Raw genomic sequence first — 27,574 nt, forward strand, 5'->3', positions numbered from 1 at the left:
ACTATACCCAGTAACAGCTAAACACTTGTTTTTTTCAGGTTCACACGGAATATTCTTCAGGATGTACCACATCTTAGGCTACAAAACAAGTATCAATAAATTTTAAAACATTGAAATCATATATACTATGTTCTCCAACCACAAGGTAATAAAATTGGAAACTAATGAGAAGAAAAACTGGAAAATTCACAAATATGTAGAAATTAAACAGGACACTATTAGATAACCAGTGGGTAAAAGAAAAAAAAACACAAGGGAAATTTAAAAGTATTTGGTGCCTGGGTGGCTCCGTGGGTTAAGTGTCCAACTTCAGTTCAGGTGATGATCTCACAGTTCGTGGGTTCAAGCCCCGCATTGGGCTCTGTGCTGAACACTTGCTCAGAGCCTGGAGCCTGCTTCAGATTCTGTGTTTCCTTCTCTCTCTGTCCCTCCTCTGCTCATGCTCTGTCTCACTCTGTCTCTCAAAAATAAATAAATGTAAAAAAAAATTTTTTTTTAAATACTTGGAAACAGGGGTGTCTGGGTGGCTCAGTAGGTTAAGCGTACAAACTCTTGATTTCGGTTCAGGTCATGATCTCATGGTTTGTGAATTGGAGCCCTACATGGGGCCCCGTGCAGACAGGATTGAGCCTGTTTAGCATTCTTTCTCCCTCCCTCTCTCTTGGTCCCTCCCCTGATTGTGCACATGCTGTCTCTCAAAATAAATAAATAAACATTATAAAAAAAAAAAAAGGAAGTAACATTAAATTAATATGGAATCAACCAGTGAGAAAATATTTTCCTCCTGTTTGTATCCCTATCCTTCTGGTTAAATCAAGGAAAAAGTATCAATACTCATGTTTGTAACATCTAACACTTCCTCTTCTTTTTTAAACCTAGGCGTCTAGTTCAGAGCCTTTGGCAAACTACAGTAGCTACTTAACTAAAAGTAAGTAAAATCCCAGCTTGGGATTCTCTTTCTCTCCCTTTGCCCCTCCCCACCACCCTCAAACAGAGACAAATGAAACAAAACAAAACAAACGACAACACACCAAGCTTATTGGATACAGCGAAGGCAGGGCATGGATGGAAATTTAGAGCTGTAAATGCCTACAGTAAAAAAAGAAGCAATATCACAAGCAATTGCCTAACTTTACACCTTAAGTAACCAGAAAGACATGAAAACTAAAACAGAAGGAGGAAGGAGATAATAAAGATTCGAGTGGAAATAAACAAAATAGAGAAGAACAATAGAAATGATCAACAGAACCAGTAGTTGGTTCTTTGAAAGATCAAAATAAGTAAACTTAAAAAAAAAAAAAAGATCAAACACAGAACAAGGATGCCTCCTTTCACCACTTTATTCAACATTGTGCTGGAATTATGGCCATAGTAATTAGCCAAGGGAAAAAAATAAGGGGCATCCAAATTAGAAAGGAAGATGAAAACTGTATCTATTCACAGGCAACATAATCTTAGTAAAATCCAAAAACCTCTCCCTCCTGCCTCACACACAAATTATTGAAGCTAATAAATTCAGTAAGGTTGCAGGATACAAGGCCAACATAAAAGTGATATTTCTACACAATATCAACAAACAATTTGAAAAGGACATTAAGCAAACAATTGCATTTATAATAGTATCTAAAGGAATAGAATACCAACAAATAAATTAAACCAAATAAGTACGATACTTCTACATTGAAAACTACAAAAACATTGCTGAAAAGAATTAAAGATCTAAGCAAAAGGAAAGGTAGTATGCAATCACTGATTCAGAAAACTTGATATTATTAAGATGCAATATTCCCCAAAGGCATCCAGAGATTCAATGAAATTCCTATCAAAACCCAACAGCTTCTTTTGCAGAAATAGAAAAGGTTATCCTTAAATGCACACGGAATTGCAAGAGACCCAGAATAGCCAAAACCACCTTGGAAAAAGAACAAAGTTGGAGGGCTTATACTTTTTTACTTCAAAAATTACTACAAAACCATGGTTATCAAAACAATGTGGTACTAGCATATGAGTAGACATATATAGGTCAATAGAATAGAATGAAGAGTCCAGAAATATACCCAGACACCTATGTTCAAGTGGTTTTTGACATGGGTGGCAAGACCATTCAATGAGGAAAGGACTGTTCTTTCAAGAAATAGCCCTGGGAAAATTAGATAGGCACATGCAAAGGAATAAAATTGGACCCTTACCTTCCATCATATGAAAATAGCCAACAATCACATGAAAAATTCTTGACATTATTAGTCATCAGGGAACTGCAAATCAAAACCAAAATGAGATACCACTTTATACCCACTAGGATGGCTAGCATCAAAAAGTCAGAGAATAACAAATGTTAGTAATGATGTGGTGAAATCAGAACCCTCATACACTGCTGGTGGGAATGTAAAATGGGGTAGCCACTTTGGAAAAAACTTGGCACTAAACAGAGAATTACTATATGACCCAGTAATTCCACTGCCAGGAATCTACATGCAAGAATTGAAAGTGGTATATCCACACCAAAATGTATACACTATTTACATAATTATTCATAAAAGTCAAAAGGTACAAACAAGCCAAATGCCTCAAATGGTGAATGGATAAAGAAAATGTGGTCTGTACATACAATAGAATATTATTTGTCCATAAAGAATGAACTGATACATGCTACAATACGGGTGAACCTTGAAAATATTACATTAAGTGAAAGAAGGCAGTCATAAAAGACTACATAGTACATGATTCAATTTATATGAAAATATAAATAGAACAGGCATATCTACAGAGCCTGAAAGTACCAGGCTTAGGTATTTAGGGCTGGGAGGTGGTGAATAGTGGGGCAATAGCTAAAGGGTACCGAGTTTCTTTTTGCAGTGGTAACAATGTTCTGAAATTGATTGTGGTGATGGCTGCACATATCTGTGACTATACTAAAAGCCACCAAATTATATACTTTAAATGGGTGAATTATATCTCAATACAGGTATTCTTTTTTTTTAAATTTTTTTTAACATTTATTTTTGAGACAGAGAGAGACAGAGCATGAATGGGGGGAGGGTCAGAGAGAGAGGGAGACACAGAATCAGAAGCAGGCTCCAGGTTCTGAGCTGTCAGCACAGAGCCCAACGCAGGGCTCGAACTCACGGACCGCAAGATCACGACCTGAGCCAAAGTCGGACGCTTAACTGACTGAGCCACCCAGGCGCCCCCAGATATTCTTTTTTTAAAAAGCTGGAATTCTTAAAGTAGTCAGAGGAAAACACGTATTTCCTTTAAGGACTAAGATTGCCAATTGACTTTTCAATAGAAACTATGAAAGCCAGAAAACAATGCAGTCCTGGAACATGTATATAATTCCAAACTCTTCCTTAGCAAAAGGAATAAGTAAAACTACATCTACTCCATATAGTACTACTCCTACTCCCGTAAGTAGAAGTACTTTTACAATTGTTTTTTACCATAAAAATTTTTAATATTTCCCATAATTTAGTCTTCTATTTTTTCCTTATAGTAACATGTTAAAGAGTTTCCCCACCCAAAGATTTAGTACAGACAGCCTTATATTTAAATGTTTATAAATTTTACACTTTCGTTTTTATGCAGTATTTCATACAGATTAAGGACATTTACTATAGAGCAAAGGTTGTCAAATGTTTTTTAGTAAAAGGCCAAATAGTAAACAATTTAGGTTTTGCAAACCATATGGCCTCTATCACAAATCAACTCCACTGTTGTAGAGTAACAGCAGCCATAGACAATAGTAAATAAATAAATGTTGCTATGTCCCAATAAAACTTTATTTATATACACTAAAATTAGAATTTCATATAGTGTTCATGTATTATGAAATACTATTTTATGTTAACCATTTTTGAAATTTTCTCTATGTTATGATATTTTGACATTCTGGGGTGGAGGTCACTGCTGACTCGGGAAACTGCCCCTCTCAGAAATAGTTAATTCCTATTGTGATAAACAGCTTACCTGACAGCACTCCTCCCATATGCAAACCAGCCAAACCCAAGTCCATACCCCCAACCACCTCCTTTATCTAACAGTCACATACCAACCTAATATTCCCCTGCCCTGAATCAATCCAGGTAACAATTAAGGCCAATCCCTATACCCCCAAGCCCACCAGAATTATTCAAACCAGCCAATCGTAAACGGTTTATTCTGCTCTGCCTTTCCTTTCTCATGTAAATGCCAATAAAGGCTATGGTCTAGAGTGCACTTGTGATGAGCACTGGGTGATATATAGAAATACTGAATCACTATATTATACCCTGAAACTAATATAACACTGTATGTTAACTATGCTACAATTTTTTTAAAGCCCTCATAGCTTTAAAAAAAAAAAAAAAAAAAAAAAAAAGGCTATGATCTATGCCTTTACTCCTGCCTCCTGACTGACACTGGTGCTTCTCCCTGTGGTCCTATGTGACATTGTAATTTATAAGAAAAAACATATTTGGTCATTCAGATGACCAAGATGTATTTCTCATACACATTGGGTCATTGTCCATGGTTCCTGGCTCTCAGCTTCCAAAACTTGGAATTTCCTGAGTGATAAGAGCAATGGGAGCATCTTCTGTTATCTTATTTGGTCTCTTGCTCTCAGTATCTGAAATTGCTTTAGAGTCGTAAGTTGAGATGGGTGTCCTATTATTCACAATAGCCCTTTTCCACCACAACTGGGTGACTGGATTACCATGTTACTGAGGTAACTTGTGGAAAGCACCTAAAGATGGAGGCTGGTTGCCAGGGCAACCAACCGAGAGTACAGAGGTGGAACTTTCAGTCTGGCCTCCCGATTTTCAGGGATGGGATCAAGGCTAGAGGTTGAATCAATCAATAACCAATAGCCAGTGACTTAGTCAATCATGCCTATGTAATGATGCCTCCATAAATACTCGAAAGGACAGGGTTTGAAGAGCTTCCAGGTTGGTGAACATGTGGAGGGAGATGTGGGGAGAGTGGCTTGTTTAGAGAGCATGGAAGCTCCACCCCCTTTCCCTATACCTTGTCCTACATATGTCTTCTATTTAGTTGTTCCTGGGTCATATACTTTTCTAATAAATCAGTAATCTAGTAAGTAATATGTTTCTTTGAGTTCTATGAGCTGTTCTAGCAAATTAATTGAACCCAAGAAGGAAGGGGTGGTCAGAACCTCTGACTTATAGCCAGGCAGTCAGAAGTACAACTAACAACCTGGGCTTGTGACTGGCATCTGTAGGAGGAGGCCTGGGAACCTCCAATCTGTAGCACAGAATAACCTGGGCTTGGGACTAGGGTCTGAAATGGGGTTGGGAGCAGTCTTGTAGGACTGAACCCTTAACCTGTGGGATCTCATGCTATTTCCCAGTAGATGTGGCAGAAATTGTAGGACACCTGGCTCATGTCAGAGATCTGATTATTGTTGGTGTAGGGAACCCCTCAGTAGAATTGGGACCCAGTCTGCCTCCCATTTCTAGGGGAACTTGGAGTAAATTAAATTTTTCTTTCAATGACATTGACCTCTCTGTGTCATCACTCAGTCACTTTTATAAACTAACACCTAAACACATCTCTATTAATTTTTTTCCAGTCATTTACAAATGTAAAAAACACTCTATGGTCACAGAGAGTACAAAAACAGGCAGTTGGCTGATGTGGCCTGGGTGGCAGTTTACCAACCCATGGTCTACAGCCATTCTGCCTTGCTCTCCCACTAACTAGCTGTGTGTCCCCCAGTTAAGTGGGTTAATCTGGGTGTCTCAATTTCCCTCAAGTGTAAAATGAAGTTAATAGAATCTAGTTCACAGAGTTGTCATAGGAGTATTAAATTAGTTAATACATTTAAAGTACCTAGAATAACACACAGTGACTTCGGACACCAACGAGCTGAAACTGGGCCACAATTCACAGGTTAAATTCACAAATCACAGTCCTCCATAAGACTGCCTTCACTTCCATCACCAGCTGTAAGCTCAGGAGTTCTCAGGCCACCCTCACCTCTGGCTAGTGGGCTAAAAATTCAGGGGTTCCCAGTGCCCTTTTTGATACTTTGGTGATTCACTTCAATGACTCACAGAACTCAGGAAAGCACTATACTTATGATTATAGTTTTATTATAGCATTAGGATAGGAATGAGAACTAGCCAAAGGGAGAGACTAATAGTGTAAGATCCGAAAGGGTTACAAAAGTTGAAACTTTTGTATGATCTCTGAGTCAGAGATACCTACAATACTGCCAACGAGGGAAGTTCACCTGAGCTCCCCGTCCAGAGTTTTTATCCAGGTTTCATTACCTACACGGCCTTCAGGCTAAACTCAATCTCCAACCCTGCCTTATACCCCTGAGAGATTCTCCAAATGATATCTTCTGGTTTAAAACCCCAACTCTCTAATCACATGGTCTTTGTGGAGTGGCCAGTCCCCACCCTGAGTCATCTTCTCAGTGTCAACTCTCCAGGGACCCACCATGAGTCATTCTAGGTAGGATGAATTATCAGGGCCCACCAGGGGCATTTCCATTACTGGGGAAATTCTACAGATCTAGAGGCTACCTCTCAATAATAGAGGACAAAATCTTTATCCTGCCAGCCATATTCTTTACTGCAAGTGTTTAGAGCTTACTTGCCAGAAACTTGGAATGAAAGCCAAAATCTTTATTACACAATAGTAAATGTTGTATAAGTTTTTGTTGTAACTTTTAAGCCATATGGAAACTGGCACAACATGGAAGGTGATTATCCAAAAATATTTTTCCCAAAAAACCAGTTTCCCTAGAACTATGGGTACCTATCAGGGCATTGATTAATGTCGCACTAGATCAACATGAAGCATCTTTATATATAACATCAAAGTGCCCTGTGGAGGAAACCTGTCTGTAGATTTTTTCAAGTTTTTCTTTTTAATGTTACACAGACTAGTTAGCTATTGGTCTTCAAGTCTGTGTAATCAACATTAATTTGTGTGTTCTCATAAAATATGCCAGCTGGTCACAGAATACTAATTTAAACCATTGCTAGCTTTCATTTACAGGCATTTTAGTGAAATCTCTGAAATGTATCTCCCCTTTCGTCAAAACATTGTACTCACGGGTCCATTCAGAAAAGCAGAAAGGCTGACCACAAAAATATGAAAGGCTTCGGGCTCAAACTCAGATTCCAGAGTTAAGTCCTGCAGGCTCAGGCCTGGGAAAGTTCTTGAAACGTTGTAGGTCTGGCTCGCTATCGCTAGGCTCTGGCTCAGTACGTCGAGCTACCCTGTATAGGTTCTCTTTGGAGGAGGGGTTTGGAGCCTGGAGTGGGGACTGCAGTGCCGTAATCCGCTGCAATGCGCCCCGACGCCCCACGCGCGCCCTGCCTCTCGCTGCGCATGTGCAGCGCCGCCGCTGAGGCATTCTGGGAGATGTATTTTGCAGTCGAAGGGAACGGGCTCCTGCGAGACCCGCGCGCGCGCGAGACGTCCTCTTCTGCGCATGTGTGCCCTCCCAGTCCTCACAGCGCTGCCCCCGGGCGGGAGTGAGTCCCGAGGCTCTGATCCTTGCACCTGGTTGGTCTTGGTCCGGGCTGGAGGTGCGCGGAGGAAGTGGGCGCTGATTTGGGGAAGTGGAGTGGGTGCAGAACAATAGGACTTTGGGGGTAGGCGTGGACCCGGGTGTGTCAAAAGCTGCAGCGACCATCCTCAACCTGGGTCCGTGAGTCTGGGGCGGGCGGGGTCCCGGATCTGCGTTCTTGCTGGTGTCGCGCTGCAGGTGTCGCTTCCGGACGCATCCAGCGGTGCAAGTGCGCGCAAGTGGCACCAGGGTCAGGAGCGCTCTCCGTGGTGTGCAAAGAGAACCAAGTTTTACTGAAGGTCTGAAATGTTCCAGGTGGAGTACTACCTTACTACCTGCTTTTCCAAAGGCATCTAACTTTTAACCCTACAGCAACCCTCTAAGTCAGGTTTTCAACCATTGGCTGCAACGCAGTAGTGGTGGTGAAATCTGTTTAGTGAGCCAAGACTAGTATTTTATTTGCCAGTACTTTTAGGTCGTATATAATTTACATAGAATGATTTGCACATAATTTACAGAGTAAAAAGTTTGTAGATGCACCCGTATGATTACCACCCCCATCAAAATACAGAACATTTTAATCCCCCAGAAATGCAACCCCCCCCACCTGCTTAAGAACCAGTTTTTTCAATTTCTATCTCTATAGGCTAATTTTGCTTTGTAGAACATCATATAAATGAAATCCTACAGCATATACTCTTATATGCAAGCATTAAAAATAAATACTGTAAAGTAGCACATATGTATTCCCTTGTGATAAGGATTGTTTTATGAAATGTATTATATATAACTGTATTTTTAAAATGACTATTGGGCATCCATTAGCCAGACACTATTGTTAGTGCTAGGGGTGCAATACTGAATCAAGCAGACAAAAATCCCTGCCTTCATGAAATTTTAGTTTTAGTAAGTAGAGATAGTCAATTAACAGTAAACATAATTATGTAGTATATTAGATAGTAAATTATGTATTTGAACTTATACACAAAGAAAAAGTAGATCAGGGTAAGGGAGATGGGATTATGTTTAAATTAGGTAGACAGCAAAGGCCTCCTTGGTGATTTTTGAGCAAAGATGAAGAAATAGAAGGTTGTGCTGGGTAGAAGGAACAGCCAGCATGGACACACACACACACACACACATTAACATTAGGTTGTTTTGTAAAATATGTTTCTTACCTTAATCAAAATATGTTTCTTACCTAATCACTGATACAACATAGATATTATTTCTGATTTTACTGAGGCTCAGAAAGGTAAAGCTGAGTAACTTGCCCGAAGTCAAATAGCCAGCAGGTAAATTCACGCCCAAATGTTTTCCTCTAAATCTCCTACCCTTTATAGAGGTCTCCCAACCTAAAACATAGGATTTAACTGACCTCTGCTCCTGCTTAGCTTGGAGCACAGGAATCTGCACCTCAGCTCCCCTGGGAAAGATTCCAGAAAGACTGTTGCGTGAATCTCACCATGTGGACATTTTATTTCCAGGGTCTGTTGGTGTCTCTTCCCCAGTTCCTAGGTCGCAGTGAGAATCTGTGCTGGTACATTCTACCTTCAGACTCCAACCTGTCTGTGCTCCTACAGCCCTAGTTAGAATCCACAGAAGGCATGACTAAACAGTCACAGAAGGATGTGCACCAGTTGCCATTACATATTGATAAATATTTGGCAACATCATTTTTGATGACTGTAAATTACTTTATCTTTGGAGTATGTATCTGTTTGTTTTACCAGTTCCTTAATGTCTTCCAACTTTTCAATATGTTAAAAATGCTACAACAGAAATCCTTGCAGCAGATATCCTAAATCTCAGTGCAAATCTGTGGTTTTTCTCACAGTGAGTTCTAGAGGGCCCCAGGGGACAATCTCCCACAGGGTGGCTTCCTCAGCCCAGCTGTTGCAACATCTGCATATGGGTTTGTTACACTGGTGATTCTGGGATCTTCAAGTCATATCTGGTCTCTCATGGCTCCATCCCTTCCCTTCCCTCTGTCCTCATAGATCTCTGTCTTCACCCAGAGTCTGCAGAAAATGACCAAGTCGCAGGTGAGTTAGTTTGTCCCATTATATAGGAACAGGAGTGAGGGACTGTAAAAATGACCATGTGAGCTAAAATCGTGCAAAGCAATCTTAATAATTAGCAGGATTTTTTACATTGGTTACGGTTCTGTGACCTTTAAAAATTTTGTTCCAAACATTAAATCCTCTTACTGTTGGCTATACAAGTATAGGGAAATGAAAAATAGTAAAAACAAATATTTAGCATATTATAATTTGAAACATTGAGAATTAAAATATTTGTTGGAAAAAAACACGAGCATTTTGAACAGTGCCTTCTTCTCTTTGTGTAACTTGGTAGCAAGTGAGCTTTTTTCTGTGCCTTGGCAAATTGGATCAGATTCCAATATTTGATCTTTTGGATCTAGGACATTCAGTTCTGGACATGTATGGGGCGCTCACTAAATGTTTGCTTAGTGACTTAATGAATGAATGGCCTAATAAATAACGAACCCGTAAGTATAAACTATTCTAGATATGATTTTTGTGTCACCCATGAAGTGGAACACAAAACTAGACAAATGGGCATCAAAGGACTATGCTAGAGAAACAGAATGAGACCAAATTAGTATAATACAACCCAAAATGAAATGGGGCTAAATTTCAGGAAGGATAATCAAGTAATGAACATGCTTAAAACCATTTGCCATGCTTTTTGTTTCTACTTTGTGCAATACCGATGACTCTGGTTGGAATAGGAATGTGTTGTTACAGGGACCGGTATCATTCAAGGACGTGGTCGTGAATTTCACCCAGGAGGAGTGGCAGTATCTGGACCTTCCCCAGAGGGATCTATACAAGGATGTGATGCTGGAGAACTATATCAACCTCATCTCAGTGGGTGAGGACCATTTCCCAGTGTTGACTGACATGTGCCTGGTTAATTACTTTTCCTTTCTCAGTTGCTCCAAATTGTCAGTCCTTGGAAGTACTTTTACAAGTATGGCTCTGAGTCTTAGTAGATTTAGCATTGACAGTCTCTGGGAGGTACGACTACAAGTTTGTTTAAAGACCTCTCTTTTTCAGATACAAATGGGCACCTTCATCGGGCAGTTCCTGATGAAGTTCAGAGTTCAAAGGACCTGAAGCCCAGGTAGCTAGGTCCAAATCCCATATCATTTTCCATTGACAGGCTATCAAACCACTAAGCCATCTGTGATCCACAAGTTGGAACAAGGTGAAGAACCATGGATGGTAGAGAGAGAAATCCCAAATTGGAGCTATGCAGGTGAGTTAGGTAAAGAGCTCTGTGGATGGAAGTGAATGAAATTACAATCACAGTTGATCTGGGGCTCCTGGGTGGCTCCGTCCATTAAGTGTCTGACTTTGGCTCAGGTCATGATCTCGTGGTCCGTGAGTTCAAGCCCCATTTCAGGATCTGTGCCGATAGCTCAGAGCCTGGAGCCTGCTTTGGATTCTGTGTCTCCCTCTCTTTGCCCTTCCCCTTGTCTCTCTCTCAAAAATAAATAAACATTAAAAAAAAAATCATAGTTGATCTAATGGTTACCAGAGGGGAGGTGGTGAGAGGATGGGTGAAATAGGTGAAGGGGGTTTAGAGTATATTTATCATGGGGCACCTGGGTGGCTCCATCAGTTAAGCATCCGACTTCAGCTCAGGTCATGATCTCACGACTCATGAGTTCAAGCCCCACATCAGGCTCCTTGCTGACAGCTCAGAGCCTGGAGCCTGCTTTAGATTCTGTGTCTCCCTCTCTATCTGCCCCTCCCACCACTCATGCTGTGTCTCTGTCTCTCTCTCAAAGATAAGTAAACATTAAAAAAAAATTTTTAAAGAGTATATTTATCACAATGAGCACTGAGTAATATATGGAACTGTTGAATCACTATATTTTACACCTGAAACTAATATAACACTATATGTTAACTATACTGGAATTTAAAAGAAATTTTAGAAAAAGATCACAGTTGATCAATAAGGGTTAGCATCTTTGAAAAATATGCTTCAGGACTCTCTTCTTAAAGGCCTTAGACCTTTTGAAATAACTGGGATGGCCGACATAAGTTCCTTATTCACCTGAACACTATTTCCATATACATCACCTTCCCACAGTAATGCTTTTCTTTGCATGGCTGTTGAAGTGTGATGTTTTCCTTGCCAGGTATATTCTGCCTGTGATTCTCACCAACTTCATTTAAGACGTAGAGAAGATTTTTTCTTTTTTTTTTTTTTTTCAATTTTGACAAAGTATACATAACGCAGAATTTAACTATTTTTAAGCATACAGTTTAGTGCCATTAAGTGTATGCCCACTGATGTGCCACCATCACCACCATCCATCTCCAGAGCTCTTTTCATCATCACCAGTTGAAACTCTGTACCCCATTAAACAATAACTCCCCATTCTACCTCCCCTGCTTGCCCCTGGGAACCACTGTTCTCCTTTCTTTGCTATGAATCTGACTGTTCTGGGTACCCCATCTAAATGGAATCATACAATATTTGTCCTTTTATATCTGATTTATTTTTACTTAGCGTAATACCTTTAGAGTTCATCAGTGTTACAGCATTTGATAGAATTTTATTCCTTCTTATGGCTGAATAATCTATCATGTGTATATACCACATTTTGTTTATCCGTTCATTTACAGTGAACATTTGAATTGTTTCCACCTTTGGGCTACTGTGAATTATGCTTCTATGAACTTTGGTGTACAAATAACCTGTTTGAGCCCCTGCTTTCAGTTCTTTTAGGTATGTACCCAGAAGTGAATTTGCTGGATCATGTGGTGATTCTGTGTTTACATTTTTAAGGAATTGCTATGATGTTTTCCACAGCTACCACACAATTTTACATTCTCACCAGCAGTGCCCAAAGTTTCCAGTTTTTCCACATTCCTCACCAATGCCTGTTACTTTTTGTTTTGTTTTGTTTTTATCATAGCAATCCTAATGGATATGAAGTAGTATCTTATTGTGGTTTCAGCTTGCATTGAATGACTAGTGACATTGTGCATGAGTGTGTTTTGGCCATCTGTATATCTTCCTTGGACAGATGTCTAGTTTAGCTTCTGGGGACCTAGTGTTAGATAAAGAATGGAAATCCACTCACTTTCTTTAAAGACTGATGGCTTATAGGTTGGGAACGGGGTTAAGAAGTTAAGTAGAATTGTTGGATTCTGAGCCAAGGAATGACTTTATTGCTTTGATGTAGGTAGCATAAGTTTCACAATAGTCAAGTATTGCCTGAGGTTTATAAGATGGATGAAAATGAAGATAGATAGGATTTTAGATGTGAATGAGAAGTCTGCTGCTTACAGTCTCCATAGTAATAGAATCCAGAAATTTGGAAAGCATGATACAAAGCAGAAAGTGGCAAGCACATAGTTGTCTCAGGATCAGTAATAATACACATAATGATCTCTGAGAAAATGTATTATGTACAAGGCAGTATTCTGAGTACTTTACATCTATTGACTCATTAATCCTCACAACAACACTACAAGGTAGGTGCTATTACTTTCCTTTTTTATGGAAAGGGAAATTGAGACCCAGAGAGATCGAGGAACTTGACCTGTGCCACATGTCTAATTAGTGAGGGAGGGAGCTAGGATTGAAACCCTGGTAATCTGGATTTACTGCCTGTGTGCTTAACTGCAGTTCCTCTTCCATATGTGGTAGGTAGAGAGGAAGGTGGGGAGAGTATTTAAAAGTCAGGATTGGGGTACCTGGGTAGCTCAGTGGGTTAAGCATCTGACTTCAGTTTAGGTCATGATCTCACAGTTCGTGAGTTGAGCCCCACGTTGGGCTCTCTGCTGTCAGCACAGAGCCTGCTACAGATCTTCTCTTCCTCTCTCTCTCTCTGCCCCTTCCCTGCTCACGGTCTCAAAAATAATTTAAAAAAAAATTGAAACATCAGGATTAATGCAGTATCTATGAACTATTATAGAATAAGATGATACACTGAGCAGCAAGAATCCAGTGGTTAATCTGTCTTGAGGCAGGTAGTATTTTGCTTACCCTGTGGCCTCTCTCTTACTGGACATATGAATTCCTGGGCCCTCACACCCATACAAGAATGAATTACTGTTATATGGCTTTTTGAAGCACTGGCTACAAAGGTGTTCCTGCTTGCAAGTGGTTAGTGGTTTTGTCAAATCAATTTCGTGTTGATGGACGAATAGACAAGAGCTCAGAGACATTGGAAACAAAGAGACAAGTGGAGATTACACTAGAGCAATCCGACAATGAGCTGATGAGCGCCAGCTCAGATCTCTCTGTTCCTCAGCCAGTCTTTCCTTCATTTCCTCTAATCACCATCTCATCCTAGTTATTTTCTTTTTTTTTTTTTTTTTTTTTTTTTAAATTTTTTTTTTTTTTTCAACGTTTTTTTTAATTTATTTTTGGGACAGAGAGAGACAGAGCATGAACGGGGGAGGGGCAGAGAGAGAGGGAGACACAGAACCGGAAGCAGGCTCCAGGCTCCGAGCCATCAGCCCAGAGCCCGACGCGGGGCTCGAACTCACGGACCGCGAGATCGTGACCTGGCCGAAGTCGGACGCTTAACCGACTGCGCCACCCAGGCGCCCCTCATCCTAGTTATTTTCATTCACCAAATGGGCTCTTCCTATTGACCCTGTCACAGCTTTGATCCTTTTTACTGCTCTTTGGGATTATTTTCATTTTTCTCCCCAATTTGCAAAGTCCTAGTTGGATATAGCCAGATACATATGTGTTCTTTGTCATATTCTCTATTTCCATTTCTACTAATAATAGTTTTTTTTTTTAAGTTGTGGTTTTCTTGCAAAGCTCAGCGGTGTGGATTCCATTTAGCCTTGGTATTTCTTTTAGATAGAGATACTAGGCCTGAGAGTAAAGATTCAGTCTCACAATAGGGTGAAAGGTTAGGAGCCATGATACATTAGCAGAAATATCCACACACATATAGTTAATTATGCTTCCTTATAGAAGAAACCTGGCAACTTGATGACCACATGGCACAACACCAAGAGAATCAAGAAACACTTTTGAAGCATGCTGCATTCATTGACCAGGAAACTGGGACTGACGAGAAAGGTAACAAGTGTAATGCACTTGGAAATATATTTCATCTGAGCACAGACTTCATTTCTTCAAAACAGAGACTCCAAAAATATGACCCCTATGGTAGGAGTTTGAATTTTTTCGGCTTATTTAGTGGTAATAGAAGATACTCAAAAAAGACTGAATGTAGTGAATGTGGGAAAGCCTTCTTCCAGAAGTCAGACCTTATTATGCATAAGAGAACTCATACAGGAGAAAAGCCCTTTGTATGTACAGAGTGTGGGAAAGCCTTCAGCAAGAAATCCAATCTTGTTATACATCTCAGGATCCATACTCAAGAGAAACCTTATGAATGTACTGAATGTAGAAAAGCTTTCACCCATAAGTCACACCTCATTGAACATCAAAGAATTCACACTGGGGAGAAACCCTATGAATGTGATGAGTGTGGGAAAGCGTTTTTCCAAAAATCACACCTCAGTATTCATCAGAGAACTCATACTGGAGAGAAACCCTATGGGTGTGACGAATGTGGGAGAGCCTTCAGCATGAAGTCTCACCTCTTTGTACATCAGAGAATACACACAGGAGAGAAACCTTACGTATGTACCAGGTGTGAGAGGGCTTTCAGTGAAGTGTCCTGCCTTATGAGACATCAGAAAATCCATACTGGGGAGAAACCTTATGAATGTAATGAGTGTAAAAAAGCCTTTTCTGAGAAGTCTGACCTCTTCATACATCACAGAACTCACACAGGAGAAAAGCCCTATGAATGCAGTCAGTGTGGAAAAGCCTTCAGACATAGCTCGGCCCTCTGTCGACATAAAAGGACTCATAAAGAAAAAATTCCTTAAAAGAGAAACTAATGTGGGAATATCTTCAACTAAAAGCTTCAGTAGAAATCAAATCTTGGAGTGCTGGAGTGGCTCGGTCTGTTAAGCATCTGACTTTGGCCTAGGTCATGATCTTGCTGTTCCGGAGTTCAAGCCCCATGTCCGGCTCTGTGCTGACAGCTCAGGGCCTGGAGCCTGTTTCAGACTCTGTGTCTCCCTCTCTCTCTCTGCCCCTCCCCCCTCTCTTTCTTTCTCTTAAAAAGAAAGAAACATTTAAAAAAAAATCAAATCTTATTATGTATCAAGAAGTCAAGCCTCTTAATTCAACATATTTTAAAAGTGTGTAATTATGTTTTCATAGAAGTGATATTCCAGATGTGATCCCAAAGTATTTCTAGAAGATATAGAAAGTATATCTCCTTGTCAGGGGCACCTGGGTGGCTCAGTCGGTTAAGCGCCCGACGTCAGCTCAGGTCATGAGTTCATGGTTTGTGAGTTCGAGCCCCACATTGGGCTCTGTGCTGACAGCTCGGAGCCTGGAGCCAGCTTCAGATTCTGTGTCTCCGGCTCTCTCTGCCCCTCCCCCACTTGTGCTCTGTCTCTCTCTATCAACAATAAATAAAATGTAAAAAAAAAAGTATATCTCCTTGTTAAAGGATAAATGCTCAATGTGGACCACAAAGACTTTTGAAATATTAGTAAGTGGACTAGTCAGAACAAAATTAGAAAACCATATATGGACAATCTACAAAATATGAAAGCCTTAGATTCCTGATTGTATATAAACCTTATATTGGAATTGTATATGTGAAGTTAACATAATTATGAATACAGAATAAGTATTATATGTACAATGCCATCTACCAAGATCTTTTATGTTGAATAATACCATTTTTCTTCTATTTAAAAGAAAATATGTCATTCAAGAAGAATTTAAAGCTAATATTACATGTCAACTGTACTTCAATTAAAATAAACTTTTCTTTCCTGTAGAATGCTGGTATGTGTATAAAAGACTTCTGTTAATTTTTGATCAGCAGTAGAGTATGAAAAGGTGTTATTATACATATTTATATATGACATAGATACATGAAAGTGGGCAAAAGAAAGTAGTCATGGCTTCTTACAACATTCACTATGATTTAAATAGTGGTTTTTGGTGACTAAACCACCCCCTTCTTCCATATTGTTATTGTGTTCCCTAATTAAAGCCTTAATGCCCAGTACCTCAGAATATCACTATTTTTGGAAATAGGGCCTCTAATGAGTAATTAAGTTAAAATGAAGCCATTAGAGTAGGCCCTACTCATATGGGACCAGTGTCCTCATAAGAAAAGGAGATTAGGACACCAGGGATGTACGTGCTCAGAGGAAAGACCGTGGGAAGAGGCAGCAGGAAGATGACCTCAGAGGAAGCCAACCCTGCTGGCACCTTGATCTTGGACTCCCAGCCTCCAGAAGTGTGAGAAAATAAATTTCAGTTTCTTAAGCTACCCAGTTTATGGATTTTGTTATGGCAGCACAGCAAACTAATACACACACTACTGCTCCTTTTCACTGGGACACTTCATAAAACTGAGTGTCCAAGTCATAAGTACTCTAGGGGCACCTGGGTGGCTCAGTCAGTTGAGCATCCGACTTTGGCTCAGGTAATGGTTTTGTGGTCTGTGAGTTCAAGCCCCATGTCAGGCTCTGTGCTGACAGCTCAGAGTCTGGAGCCTGCTTCAGGTCTGTGTCTCCATCTCTCTCTTTCTCTGCCCTTTCTCTTTCTCTGCCCTCTCTCTTTCTCTGCCCTCTCTCTTTCTCTGCCCCTCCCCCATCCTCCCAAAAATAATAAATAAACAACAAAATTACTCAGGGGATCTGGGTGGCTCAGTCAGTTAAGTGTCCGATTTCGGCTCAGCGGTTTGTGAGTTCGAGCCCCACATCGGGCTCTGTGCTGACAGCTCGGAGCCTGAAGCCTGCTTTGGATTCTGTGTCTCCCTTTCTCTGACCCTCCCCCACTTACACTTGCGCGCGCTCTCTCTCTCTCTCTCTCTCTCTCTCTCAAGAATAAATATTTTTTAAAAATTATAAGTACTCTATAACCTAACAGTATGATTCGGGGTATGTTGTATTGTGTACCATTTCTGTATATTTCACCTCGTGATAGAATAGTAAATATTTTAATAAGGATTTTATAATTCAGAAATGTAGAGACTTTTTTCAGAAAGAATAATTCATTTTTACAAATAAAATCCACTCCGTGGTGGGCACTAGATATGCTGTAAATTTCTATGTGAATATCTGTGGCATTAGAAGTCAATTTGTTCCTAATTTATTAATTAGAGACGGAGCTTCATTCTTCTGAAGTGAGTTTTAGTAGAGGTTTAGGAATACAGAAAAAAAAATGTGAGGTAGTGTGAGAGCTCTCATTCGGGAGCCAGCTAGATCTAGACTGTGGATTTGCTTTGAGTCTTACGGTCTCTTCTGTGAATTAGAATAGTGCTGTGATTTCTTGGGTTATTGCAAGGATTACACAATGTAATACATGTATGGTGCTCATAAGATGTTAGCTGTGTTTAGATTTTTCAAGTGTATAATTGGAGTTCCCATTGTAATTAGACAAGGGAAACAATTCGCTGTGATCAGGGCTTTGATGGAAGGAGATAGGACTGTGGGGGTTGCATGCATCATTCTTTTTCATTCTTAGAAGCAAGCGTATGGGCCTGGAACCACCACCCTGCATTGTTCTGTATTAAGTCATTTTGTTTAGAGGTTGCTTCTACAAGTGTACTACTAATGTCACAAAAACTAAAATAGGTGACATTGGCCTAGTTCTCTGGGAGTGAGAAAACTGATGTCAAAGCCTGGAAGGATGGTGACAAACTGGCAAAACGTGCGGTAAAATTGTCTCCTCTACATAAGCCTACTGTGCTGACAGCTCTAGAAGATATTAGAAAACAGAATGTTAGTAATATTTGTGGTTGATACTTGCTGCCTTTGGCAAGCTACGATAAGAAAGAGAGAAACTCAGGCAAAATCAATGATTGACAAGCCAAAATGAAAGCAAATAGAGTCCAGACATTTGGGATCTTACAGAGTTCAAGAAAAACCAACTGTTCTAGACTTCATATAAGAACAGAATGTTTTAAAAGACTTTAAACATCAACAACCTGATAAACCTTTTCAGTGAAATAAAGGGACTCGGAAAAAAGATCCTGTTAAGAGGCTGAAATCTCATTCAGGTCTGAGATCTTCAAAGTTACAGCCTCATCTGCCACCCCAGCTCCATGGTACAGAAGCTCAGCTTTAGTCAGCTGCAGCTAAGAAGATGGGCTTCCATGCCCAACCTAGCTCCTGCTTCTACGTAGAGGCTCAGCCCACGGCAAGGAAGGCCAAGTATACCGGGCTCTGACCCCACCCCCCATGCTCTAGCCTGTAGGGCAGATGTTCTGTCCAGGGCCACGATGAAAAGACGGCAAACTCTCATTCTACCAGGCCCCACTTAGAAGGCAAAGGTTCTATCCCGGAAGGAGTGAATCAGAAAGACCTTGGGTCTCCATTCCTCCCCCCAAATCCCACCTGTAGGGTTGAGTTTCCATGTCAAGAGGAGAAGTCCTGGAGTTTCCTCAGCTCCACTTGTAGGACACGCGTCACTCCAGGAAAAACAGGCTGTCCCTTCCACCTCCCCTATTGCTCCAATGCAATAGATTAGACACCTGTCCAGAGGGAAGGCAAGAAGGGAAGGCTGGAAGCTCCACAGATGGAGCTGACTTTGGTCCATAGTGTGGAGGAATGCATGACTTAGGCATTGTTGAAAATAGAGATACTAGTTGTAAGCAATTCCAGTTCTAACAGTTCTATAAAACAAGTAATAACAAATGAAACAGCAGGCCATCCAGGAGTTTAACGGAAAGAACCACAGAAATAGCTTATAAAGGGCCTTGTAAGATAATAGTTACAATAGTCCCTGTCCAGAAGGCTGGGTGCATGTCTAGGTATCACACACACATCAAGGACCAGCCAGAGCAGGCATGTGAAAGGCACTAGTCACTGACTAAACATGGGGAAGACTTGAAGGAGTCCCCCAAGTCATACACAGATCCATTAACAAAGAGTAGAAGCCTTACTGGCTCAAGAGGCTTAATTAAGCACAACCTCTGACTGGCTAAACATTAAGTTTTTTGAGCCAGAGTGACTTCTAGGAAAGCACATAGGAGAACTGAGCAGTGATGTCAGAGGCTACACACTGTAGGGGAAAATAGACTCCACAAAATTAGCCCAGGGAAGCCATTAAGCAAACCAACAAAATTAACAAAACAGAGCAACATCAATAAGCCCTGAGAGGGATGCATCATAATCCAAAGTGGCTACACAGTATTATCTCAAAAGCTATGAGCAATACAAAGAAACAGTACTATAACCCTATACAGGAAAAACAGTGACAATAGAAACTACTTTGAGGAGGCCCAGATTTTGAACTTATATGGCAAAAATTCCAAAGAAGATACTATATTTTCAAAAAGCTAAAGGAAATTATGACAGTAACTCATCAAATAGAAAATATCAATAGATAAAAATTATTTGAAAAAGCCAAGTAGAAATTCTGGTGTTGAAAGGTACAGTCCCTGAAATGAAGATTCACTATAAGGGCTCAAAAGTAAATTTAAGTCGGCAGGAGAATCAGGAAAATTGAAGATAGGTCATTAGTATACAATCTGAAAAAAGAAAGGGAAAAACAAAGAATGAAGAAACTGAGCTTTCTTGTCAGACATAGAAAAATCTTGGAAGTTGTCAATCCCATTTTTACAACAAGAAAAACAATCTGAACAAACTGGAAATCAACAACTCTTTTTGGATCTTGTAGGGAATTGAAGTCACAGGACAGACCACTACCATGAAAACTAGAGAGAAAGGCAGATACTCAGAGGTTGTAGGGAGATGATGGCTAAAGGGTATAGAATGTCTTTCTGAGGTGGTAGCTACACGTGTCTGTGAATATCCTGAAACCACTGAATTGTACACTTTGAATGGGTGAATTGTATGATATACAAACTATATCTCCATAAATCTGTTTTTGAAAATTGAATTGTTGGGGGGCACCTGGGTGGCTCAGTCAGCTAAGCGTCCGACTTCAGCTCAGGTCATGATCTCATTGCTCATGAGTTCAAGCCCCGCATCAGGCTCTGTGCTGACAGATCAGAGCCTAGAGCCTGTTTCAGATTCTGTGTCTCCCTCTTTCTCTCCCCCTCCCCTGCTCAAGTTCTCTCTCTCTCGCTTTCCAAAATAAATAATCACTTAAAAAAAATGAATTGTTGGATCTCTAACATAAAGAGATATATTTTACAGTTCAAAAGAGGGGAGAAGAAAGAAATTATAGGGGAATAGGGAGGTATTTGTGTGTATCCTCTTGGTTTGGTCAAAAGACAAAATTATGTAAAGCAACAATTATAACACTGTATTGTTGGGTTTCAACCTATAGAAACATATGTGACAACAATAGCGTGAAGTAGGGGGAGTGGAGCAAATTTTCTATATATCATTGGGATTAAATTAATATTAATCTGAAGGATATTATGATAAATTAAGAAACACTCTCTAAGCCCTAGAGTAACCACTGAGGAAATAACAAATAGTTTAAAAATCAGTAGAAACTCTGCCCTTAAGAATGGAGAGCATCTGGGGTGCCTGGGTGGCTCAGTCGGTTAAGCATCCGACTTCGGCTCAGGTCATGATCTTGTGGTCTGTCTGTGGGTTCGAGCCCTGCATCAGGCTCTGTGTTGACAGCTCAGAGCCTGGAACCTACTTCGGATTCTGTGTCTCCCTCTCTCTCTCTGTCCCTCTCCTGATCATGCTCTGTCTCTCTCTCTCTCAAAAATAAATAAAGATTAAAATAATAATAATAATAATAATAATAATAATAATAATAATAAAAGAATGGAGAGCATAACTTCTCAGTCCTTAAGTGTGTGCTGTGCAGTGGCTTCCAAACTGGATAGTGTAGAAAGAGAGGGGGAAAGAGTAACTTTGCAGTGGAGAAGTATGACAAACGCTGCCTCAGACACATCAATGTTGATATCAACACTGGTAAGTCATGTTGATACCACATCCCTTGCTATGATGTGAAATGGCACTTGGCTTCTGTCATCTTCCTAAAATGCATAACTGCAGTCCAAGCATGAGAAAAATATCAGAAAAATCTCAATAGAAGGACATTCCACAAAGTTCCTGACCAGTCCTTCTCGAGACTGTCAAGGTTGTAAAAATAAGGAAAGTCACAGAAACTGCCTCCACCAAGAGGAGCCTAAGGAGACATGATGACTAATACAGTGTCCTAGAGGGTATCCTGGAACAGAAAAAGGACATCAGATAAAAGCTAAAGAAATCTGAATAAAGCATGGGCTTCGGTTAATAATAATGTATCAACATCAGTTCATTTATTGTAACAAATGTACCATAGAATATAATAAGTTTTGTTGTTTTTTTTTTTTTAATCAGAGAGAGAGCGAGAGCAGTAGGAAGAGGGGCAGAGAGAGAGAGCGTGGAGCCCAGCGCAGGGCTCCATCCCCCAACTCTGGGATTGTGATGGGAGCCAAAACCAACTCAGATGCTCAGCCAGCTGAGCCACCCAGGTGCCCCATAATGTAATATGTTAATAAAAGGGAAACTACTTCGGATAATGGAATCAACAGTATATAAAATCTTGACTGTCAATCTACATACTACAGAATGCACAAATGGTATCCTCCAGAAAAGGAATCATCCACTAGAAGTTCTTGAGAAAGCCCTGGGACGTGGAACAGAATTTAGAACGACAAGGCAGGGTAGAAGGTTTCCGGCCCCCTTCCTTTTTTACTAGAAGTTACTTGGGAAGCATCCTGACAGCTCCCCATCCACAAGATGTGATGAAAAAAGACAGAGTTGGCAAGATTGGGAAGACCTAAGTGTGAAGATTTGAGTGTGGCATACCTGGAGAAGAAGTTGGCATGAAGAATGGCATGGAGTGTGAGTCATGCTCTGAAGAGAGGATGTCCAAAGGGTGGGATGATGTGTCTAGGTGAGACGCATGAGAGAGCAAGGTTTTGTACAATGTGTTTCTGTGAGGTTAGATGGAATTCACCATGTGAATGGAGGGAGTGCAGGGGAAATGTGGCAAGGTGGGTACCGTGAGTCTGGGATTCGAGTGAGAGCGATTTTAGAAACATTTTGAAGCTGAGGGTCTTACCCTCCCTTCACCTCACAGACCAGCACATTCCCCTGGGTTAGACAAATGCTGATGAAAGACCCAGGCCTCCGTCTCTTTGTTTCCCCAGGTGGCCAGTTTTCCTTCTGGGCCTGGTTGGCTGCAGGACAGATTCTGCTGGGTCTTCGCCTCTTCCAGAGAGCTCTACATAAATGTTCATAGCAGCATTATTCCTAATAGCCGAAAAGTAGAAAGAGCCTGACTGTCCACAAACTGATGGATGATAAATCAAATCTGGCATATCCATATGATGGAATATTGTTTGGCCATGAAAAGAATTAAGTACTGATACATACCACAACATGGATGAACCTTGAAAACATTATGCCAAGTGGGACAAGGACCACACATTGCAATATTTCACTTATATGAAATGTCTCAATTAGGCAAATTCAGGGTCCAAGTATATTGGTGGTTGTCTAGAGGTGGGAAGGTTGGGGAGATACAGAGAGTAACTGCTAATGGGTTTGTGGGGGAGTTTGGTGAAAATATTCTAAAAATGATTATGGTGATAGTTGCACCACAATAAAACCGTATAAATATATACTTTATAGGGGTGCCTGCATGGCTCAGTTGGTTGAGCATCCGACTCTTGATATCAGCTCAGGTCATGATCTCGTAGTCATGAGATGGAGTTCTGCATTGGGCTCCGTGCTGAGTGTGGAGCCTGTCTGAGATTCATTCTCTCTCTCTCTCTCTCTCTCTCTCTCCTCCCCTGTTCACACACTCACATGCTCTCTCTCTCTCTCAAAATAAATAATTTTTTAATGTATATGTTTTATATGGGTGAATTGTATGTATGTGAATCATATCTCAAGCTGTTCTATAAAAACGAAACCCAGATCTGGTGCTGGGTATGCTTGTTGCCACTGGAGTGTCACGGCTTCTAGGCCCTGTCAGCTGAGAGAGGAAAGAACTATATGTGTTTATACCGACTCCTGTATGTGCACAGGAATATCTCTGTGAATATCTCTCTGTGAATAGAGAGAATATCTGTGAATATCTCTCTCTGTATCGATCTGTGTCTACAGTAAGCCAAACATGATTTCACACTGTCTCTAGCTCTAATCCACTCGCACGTAGATCATCTTAGCCTTCCCTACATGCTTATCTGTAACCTGTCACTGCAACAGTGGGAAACCTGGTTCCCCCACCTGACACTCATTTATTTAATTGTTCAATTCCAGTATACATGTGTAGTGGTTCAGCATTATTATCCTGTACCCCGTGGAAAACAACTTTAGCAACTAGGTACAGTGTTTATGTTTATTGGCCTCTACTCTTACTCTTCTACTCATTTCCCAAGTCCATCAGGCTGACACCTTTTCCCCTCACCCCTACAGTGAGGTTACTTCATACATGTGTAATACAGTTAGATTCTTTTGTCAAAGTCTAAACTCCATTGTGAAATCCTCCTACTGCTCAAATTATGTTGTTAATTGATTACATTCAAGTTTATGGTTTGTGCCTTAAAGTGCTATGGGTTTCGACAATTTCACAGTATACCCATCATTTTAATGTCACATAAAAGTTTCACACCCTAAAAATCCCCTGTGCTTCGCCTATTCAACTCCCCTGACCCCTCTAAATTTCTGAGAACCATTGCTATTTGTATTGCCTGTATAGTTTCCTTTTCCAGAGTCCTATAAATGGAATCCTATGGTAAGTAGCCTTTGAAGCTTGGCTTCTGTCACTTAGCAATATGCATTTAATATGCATTCATGTTTTTGTGTGGCCTGATAACACATTTCTTTTGTTGCCGGATAATATTCCATTGCATGGATGTACCAGCTATTATTTTTAGTAGATTTTTTTTATTTAGAGCAATTTTAGGTTCACAGAAAAATTGAGCACAAAGTACAGAGAGTCCCCACACAGTGCATAGCCTTACCTACTATTCCTATCCTACACCGTGGCACATTTGTTACAATGGATGAATTTAGAGGAAACATCATAATCATTCAAAATCTATAGTGTTCACTCTTGATGCCCTGCACTCTGTAGGTTTTTACAAATGTAATATGACATGTATCCACCATTGTAATATCATACAGAATAGTTTCATTGCCCTAAAAAATCCTTTGTTATGTGCCAATTCACCGTTCCCTCCCCTTAATCCCTGACAAACACTCATCTTTTTCTTCTTTCTTTCTTTCTATTTATTTATTTGTTTGTTTATTTTCAATTTACATCCAAGTTAGCATATAGTGCAACAATGATTTCAGGAGTAGATTCCTTAGTGCCCCTTACCCACGTAGCTCATCCCCCCTCCCAGAATCCCTCCAATAACCCTCTGTTTGTTCTCCATACTTAAGAGCCTCTTATGTTTTTGTTCCCCTTCCTGTTTTTATATTATTTTTGCTTTCCTTCCCTTATGTTCATCTGTTTTGTGTCTTAAAATCCTCATATGAGTGAAGTCATATGATTTTTGTCTCTCTCTGACTGACTAATTTTGCTTAGCATGATACCCTCTAGTTCCATCCACGTAGTTACAAATGGCAAGATCTCATTCTTTTTGATTGCTGAGTAATACTCCATTGTGTATATATACCACATCTTCTTTATCCATTCATCCATCTGTGGACATTTGAGGTCTTTTCATATGCTGGCTATTGTTGATAGAAACACTGACTGATCTTTTTACTGCATCCAGAGTTTTGGCTTTTCCAGAATGTCATATAATTGGAATCATACAGTATATAGCCTTTTCAGGTTGGCCTCTTTCACTTGGTATATGCATTTAAAGTTCCTCTGTGTCTTTTCATGGCTTGATACCTCATTTCTTTTTAGTGCTGAATGACATTCCATTGTCTGGAAGTACCAGTTCTCTTCTATTCCTACTATTCCTACTATTCATTCCTATTATAGTGTATTTATTATATGCAGGTGCTGAATTTTGTTGAATGCATTTTCGGCATCTATACATATGATAACATGGTCTTTGTGATTCGGCCTGTTCATAAGATGCACGTGCACACAGGGGAAGGGCACAGAGAGAGGGAGAGAGAGAATTCCAAGCAGGCTCCATGGCTTTGAGTGCAGAGCTCAACTCTGGGCTCTATCTCATGAACAATGAGATCATTACCTGAGCCGAAATCAAAAGTCAGATGCTTAACCTACTGAGCCACCCAGGCATCCCGAAATATTTTTTTAAATATGTGATTCATAGTACTCCCTGATTCAGATTGGCTTGTCACAACAGGTACTAATGGGTATCTGTTTTTACTGACAAGTTTCCCAACAATTAAAGGAGCTCTATTTTTCTAACAGCAAAAATATATGCTCATTGTGAGAAATCAAACATCCAACTGTAAAGAAGAAAATGAAAAGAAGCTGAATTCCACCACCCATTAAACACTATTTAGACATTTAATGGATTATCCCTTCATATGTATAGAGATATTTAGAAAACTTGGGGCATTGCTTATATGTTTATAACTAGAGTTTTAGCAGTATACCATAGACATCTATCTAATTATATTAAAATGGCTTGATAATATTCTTCTGTATGGATGTAGCACAATATATTTAGCCAAACTCCTATTTGGAGGCCTGGTTTGTTTTCAGTTTTTCAGTAATCTAAACAATGCTGAGATAAACCTCTGGTTTCTGGATTAGGAGTTTAATATGCAGTTTGAATTTTATCCACAAGGGGGAAGCAGACCACCATGAGTGGACAAGCTAAGTTTTAAAAGCAAACAACTAGAAAATTCTTTGGCATACATAAGCTCCTCCCAAGCTTGTGAGGTAGATATTAATATGTTCCCCCATTTTCTAGGTAAGGAAACTAGGTGGGGGGAGAGTAAGTGATGTAAGTGTACAGATTCTCACCACCCAGTGCTGTGGTGGGATTCAAAACTGCCTTCTGATTCCATAGAGCTGGCTCGCTTCATTCCCCTGCACTTCCAAAACTGACAGCAATAAAGGATTCTCCCTACATTCAATTCAGTTCTAGGCACTGTGCTGGGACACCATGCAGAAATATATAGGAGAAGCCCTGCCCTTTAAGGGGTCATTATCAGGTGTGAGGACAGACTTCTACATAAATAACTGAAAGACTAAATGTCCACCAGAATGGAGAGAGCCCAGGAAGGCAAGAACGTTACTTTGCAGTAAGGCGAAGCTTTATAAAAGAGGCATGGTAACAGTAAGAGCTAAGGTTTAGTTACCATTTCCTCTGTAAGAGGCACCATGCTAAGTGCTTTATGTGCACTCATTAGAAATTCCCCATAGACTTGGAAGGGATTATATCTTTTTCACAGGAAAGAAAATTGATGGTCAGAGAGTTAAGAAACTGGCTATTTGTGAGAGAACACTGGAAATCACATCCTTCATATCAGTTTGACAGGACCTAATAGGGATGGTGGACTTTCAGCAGACAGAGCTCTGAAAGAGAATTCTAGGAGAGGAAACATGGAAATGAAGTCTTAGAGTCCAGAAATACAAGTACATTTGCAAATGCAAGGGGATCAGTGTGCCTGGAGGTTGAAAGAGGAGGAATCTGAAGAGATCAAAGCTAGAAGGAGAAAGCTGAGTCAGATTGGAGAAGTCTGGGAAGAGCAAGCCAAGGAGATCCTACTGGATTTCATATTCAGGGGGGAACCAACCAAAGAGAATGACATGACCCATGCTTTATAAAGATTAAATTGTTGGATTGCATAAGAAGACTAGTTAGGAGACTGTTAAAATAATCCTGGCCAAAGATAACCAGAGAAGGAATGAGGACCAAAAGACATTACTGAGATAAAATCCACAGGATGTGACATCTCACTAGACATTGGAGGGAGAGAGGAGAACAGTATGATTAAAGTTTCCATGTCTGGGCAACAGAGAGAAGGTGAATATATATTCCAGAAGAGGGGCTGCAGGGAGGGAAGAAGAGATGAGGTCACTTTTCTTATGTGAGATTGAGGGAGCTCTGGTGGAGATGCT

General features: G+C 40.3%; 2 protein-coding genes across 4 annotated transcripts in view; one reads left to right on the forward strand and one right to left on the reverse strand.

Moving 5' to 3' along the window:
* LOC131506618 (zinc finger protein 300-like) overlaps window positions 1–27,574 on the reverse strand; it is a 54,037-nt gene that overhangs the window by 25,569 nt on the left and 894 nt on the right. Inside the window, exons 1-2 of one of the 3 annotated variants that reach the window (XM_058720394.1) lie at window positions 7,066–7,358; window positions 2,190–2,255 (exon numbers count right to left, since the gene is read on the reverse strand). The exons of 1 other annotated variant lie outside the window; for it this stretch is intronic. The gene's annotated coding sequence lies outside the window, so the exon portion shown is untranslated. Of the gene's footprint in view, window positions 1–2,189; window positions 2,256–7,065; window positions 7,359–27,574 lie in introns of those variants that run through there. One more of the 3 variants, XM_058720384.1, reaches the window with a different exon arrangement.
* LOC131506652 (zinc finger protein 182-like) lies at window positions 7,407–16,418 on the forward strand. The gene is made up of 5 exons (XM_058720457.1): window positions 7,407–7,544; window positions 9,526–9,570; window positions 10,297–10,423; window positions 10,715–10,810; window positions 14,510–16,418. The coding sequence occupies exons 2-5, from the start codon at window positions 9,556–9,558 to the stop codon at window positions 15,436–15,438; spliced, it is 1,167 nt and encodes a 388-aa protein (XP_058576440.1). The 5' UTR covers window positions 7,407–7,544; window positions 9,526–9,555; the 3' UTR covers window positions 15,439–16,418.

Source organism: Neofelis nebulosa, chromosome 1 (assembly GCF_028018385.1).
Source record: "Neofelis nebulosa isolate mNeoNeb1 chromosome 1, mNeoNeb1.pri, whole genome shotgun sequence".
NCBI lineage: Eukaryota > Metazoa > Chordata > Mammalia > Carnivora > Felidae > Neofelis > Neofelis nebulosa.

What these genes read in the sequence shown, in the direction of transcription:
- LOC131506652 (XM_058720457.1), top strand. An exon ending in TATCAACCTCATCTCAGTGG is followed by an intron (nt 10,424 to 10,714) that starts GTGAGGACCATT and finishes TTCCATTGACAG; the next exon opens with GCTATCAAACCACTAAGCCA. An exon ending in CCCAAATTGGAGCTATGCAG is followed by an intron (nt 10,811 to 14,509) that starts GTGAGTTAGGTA and finishes GCTTCCTTATAG; the next exon opens with AAGAAACCTGGCAACTTGAT.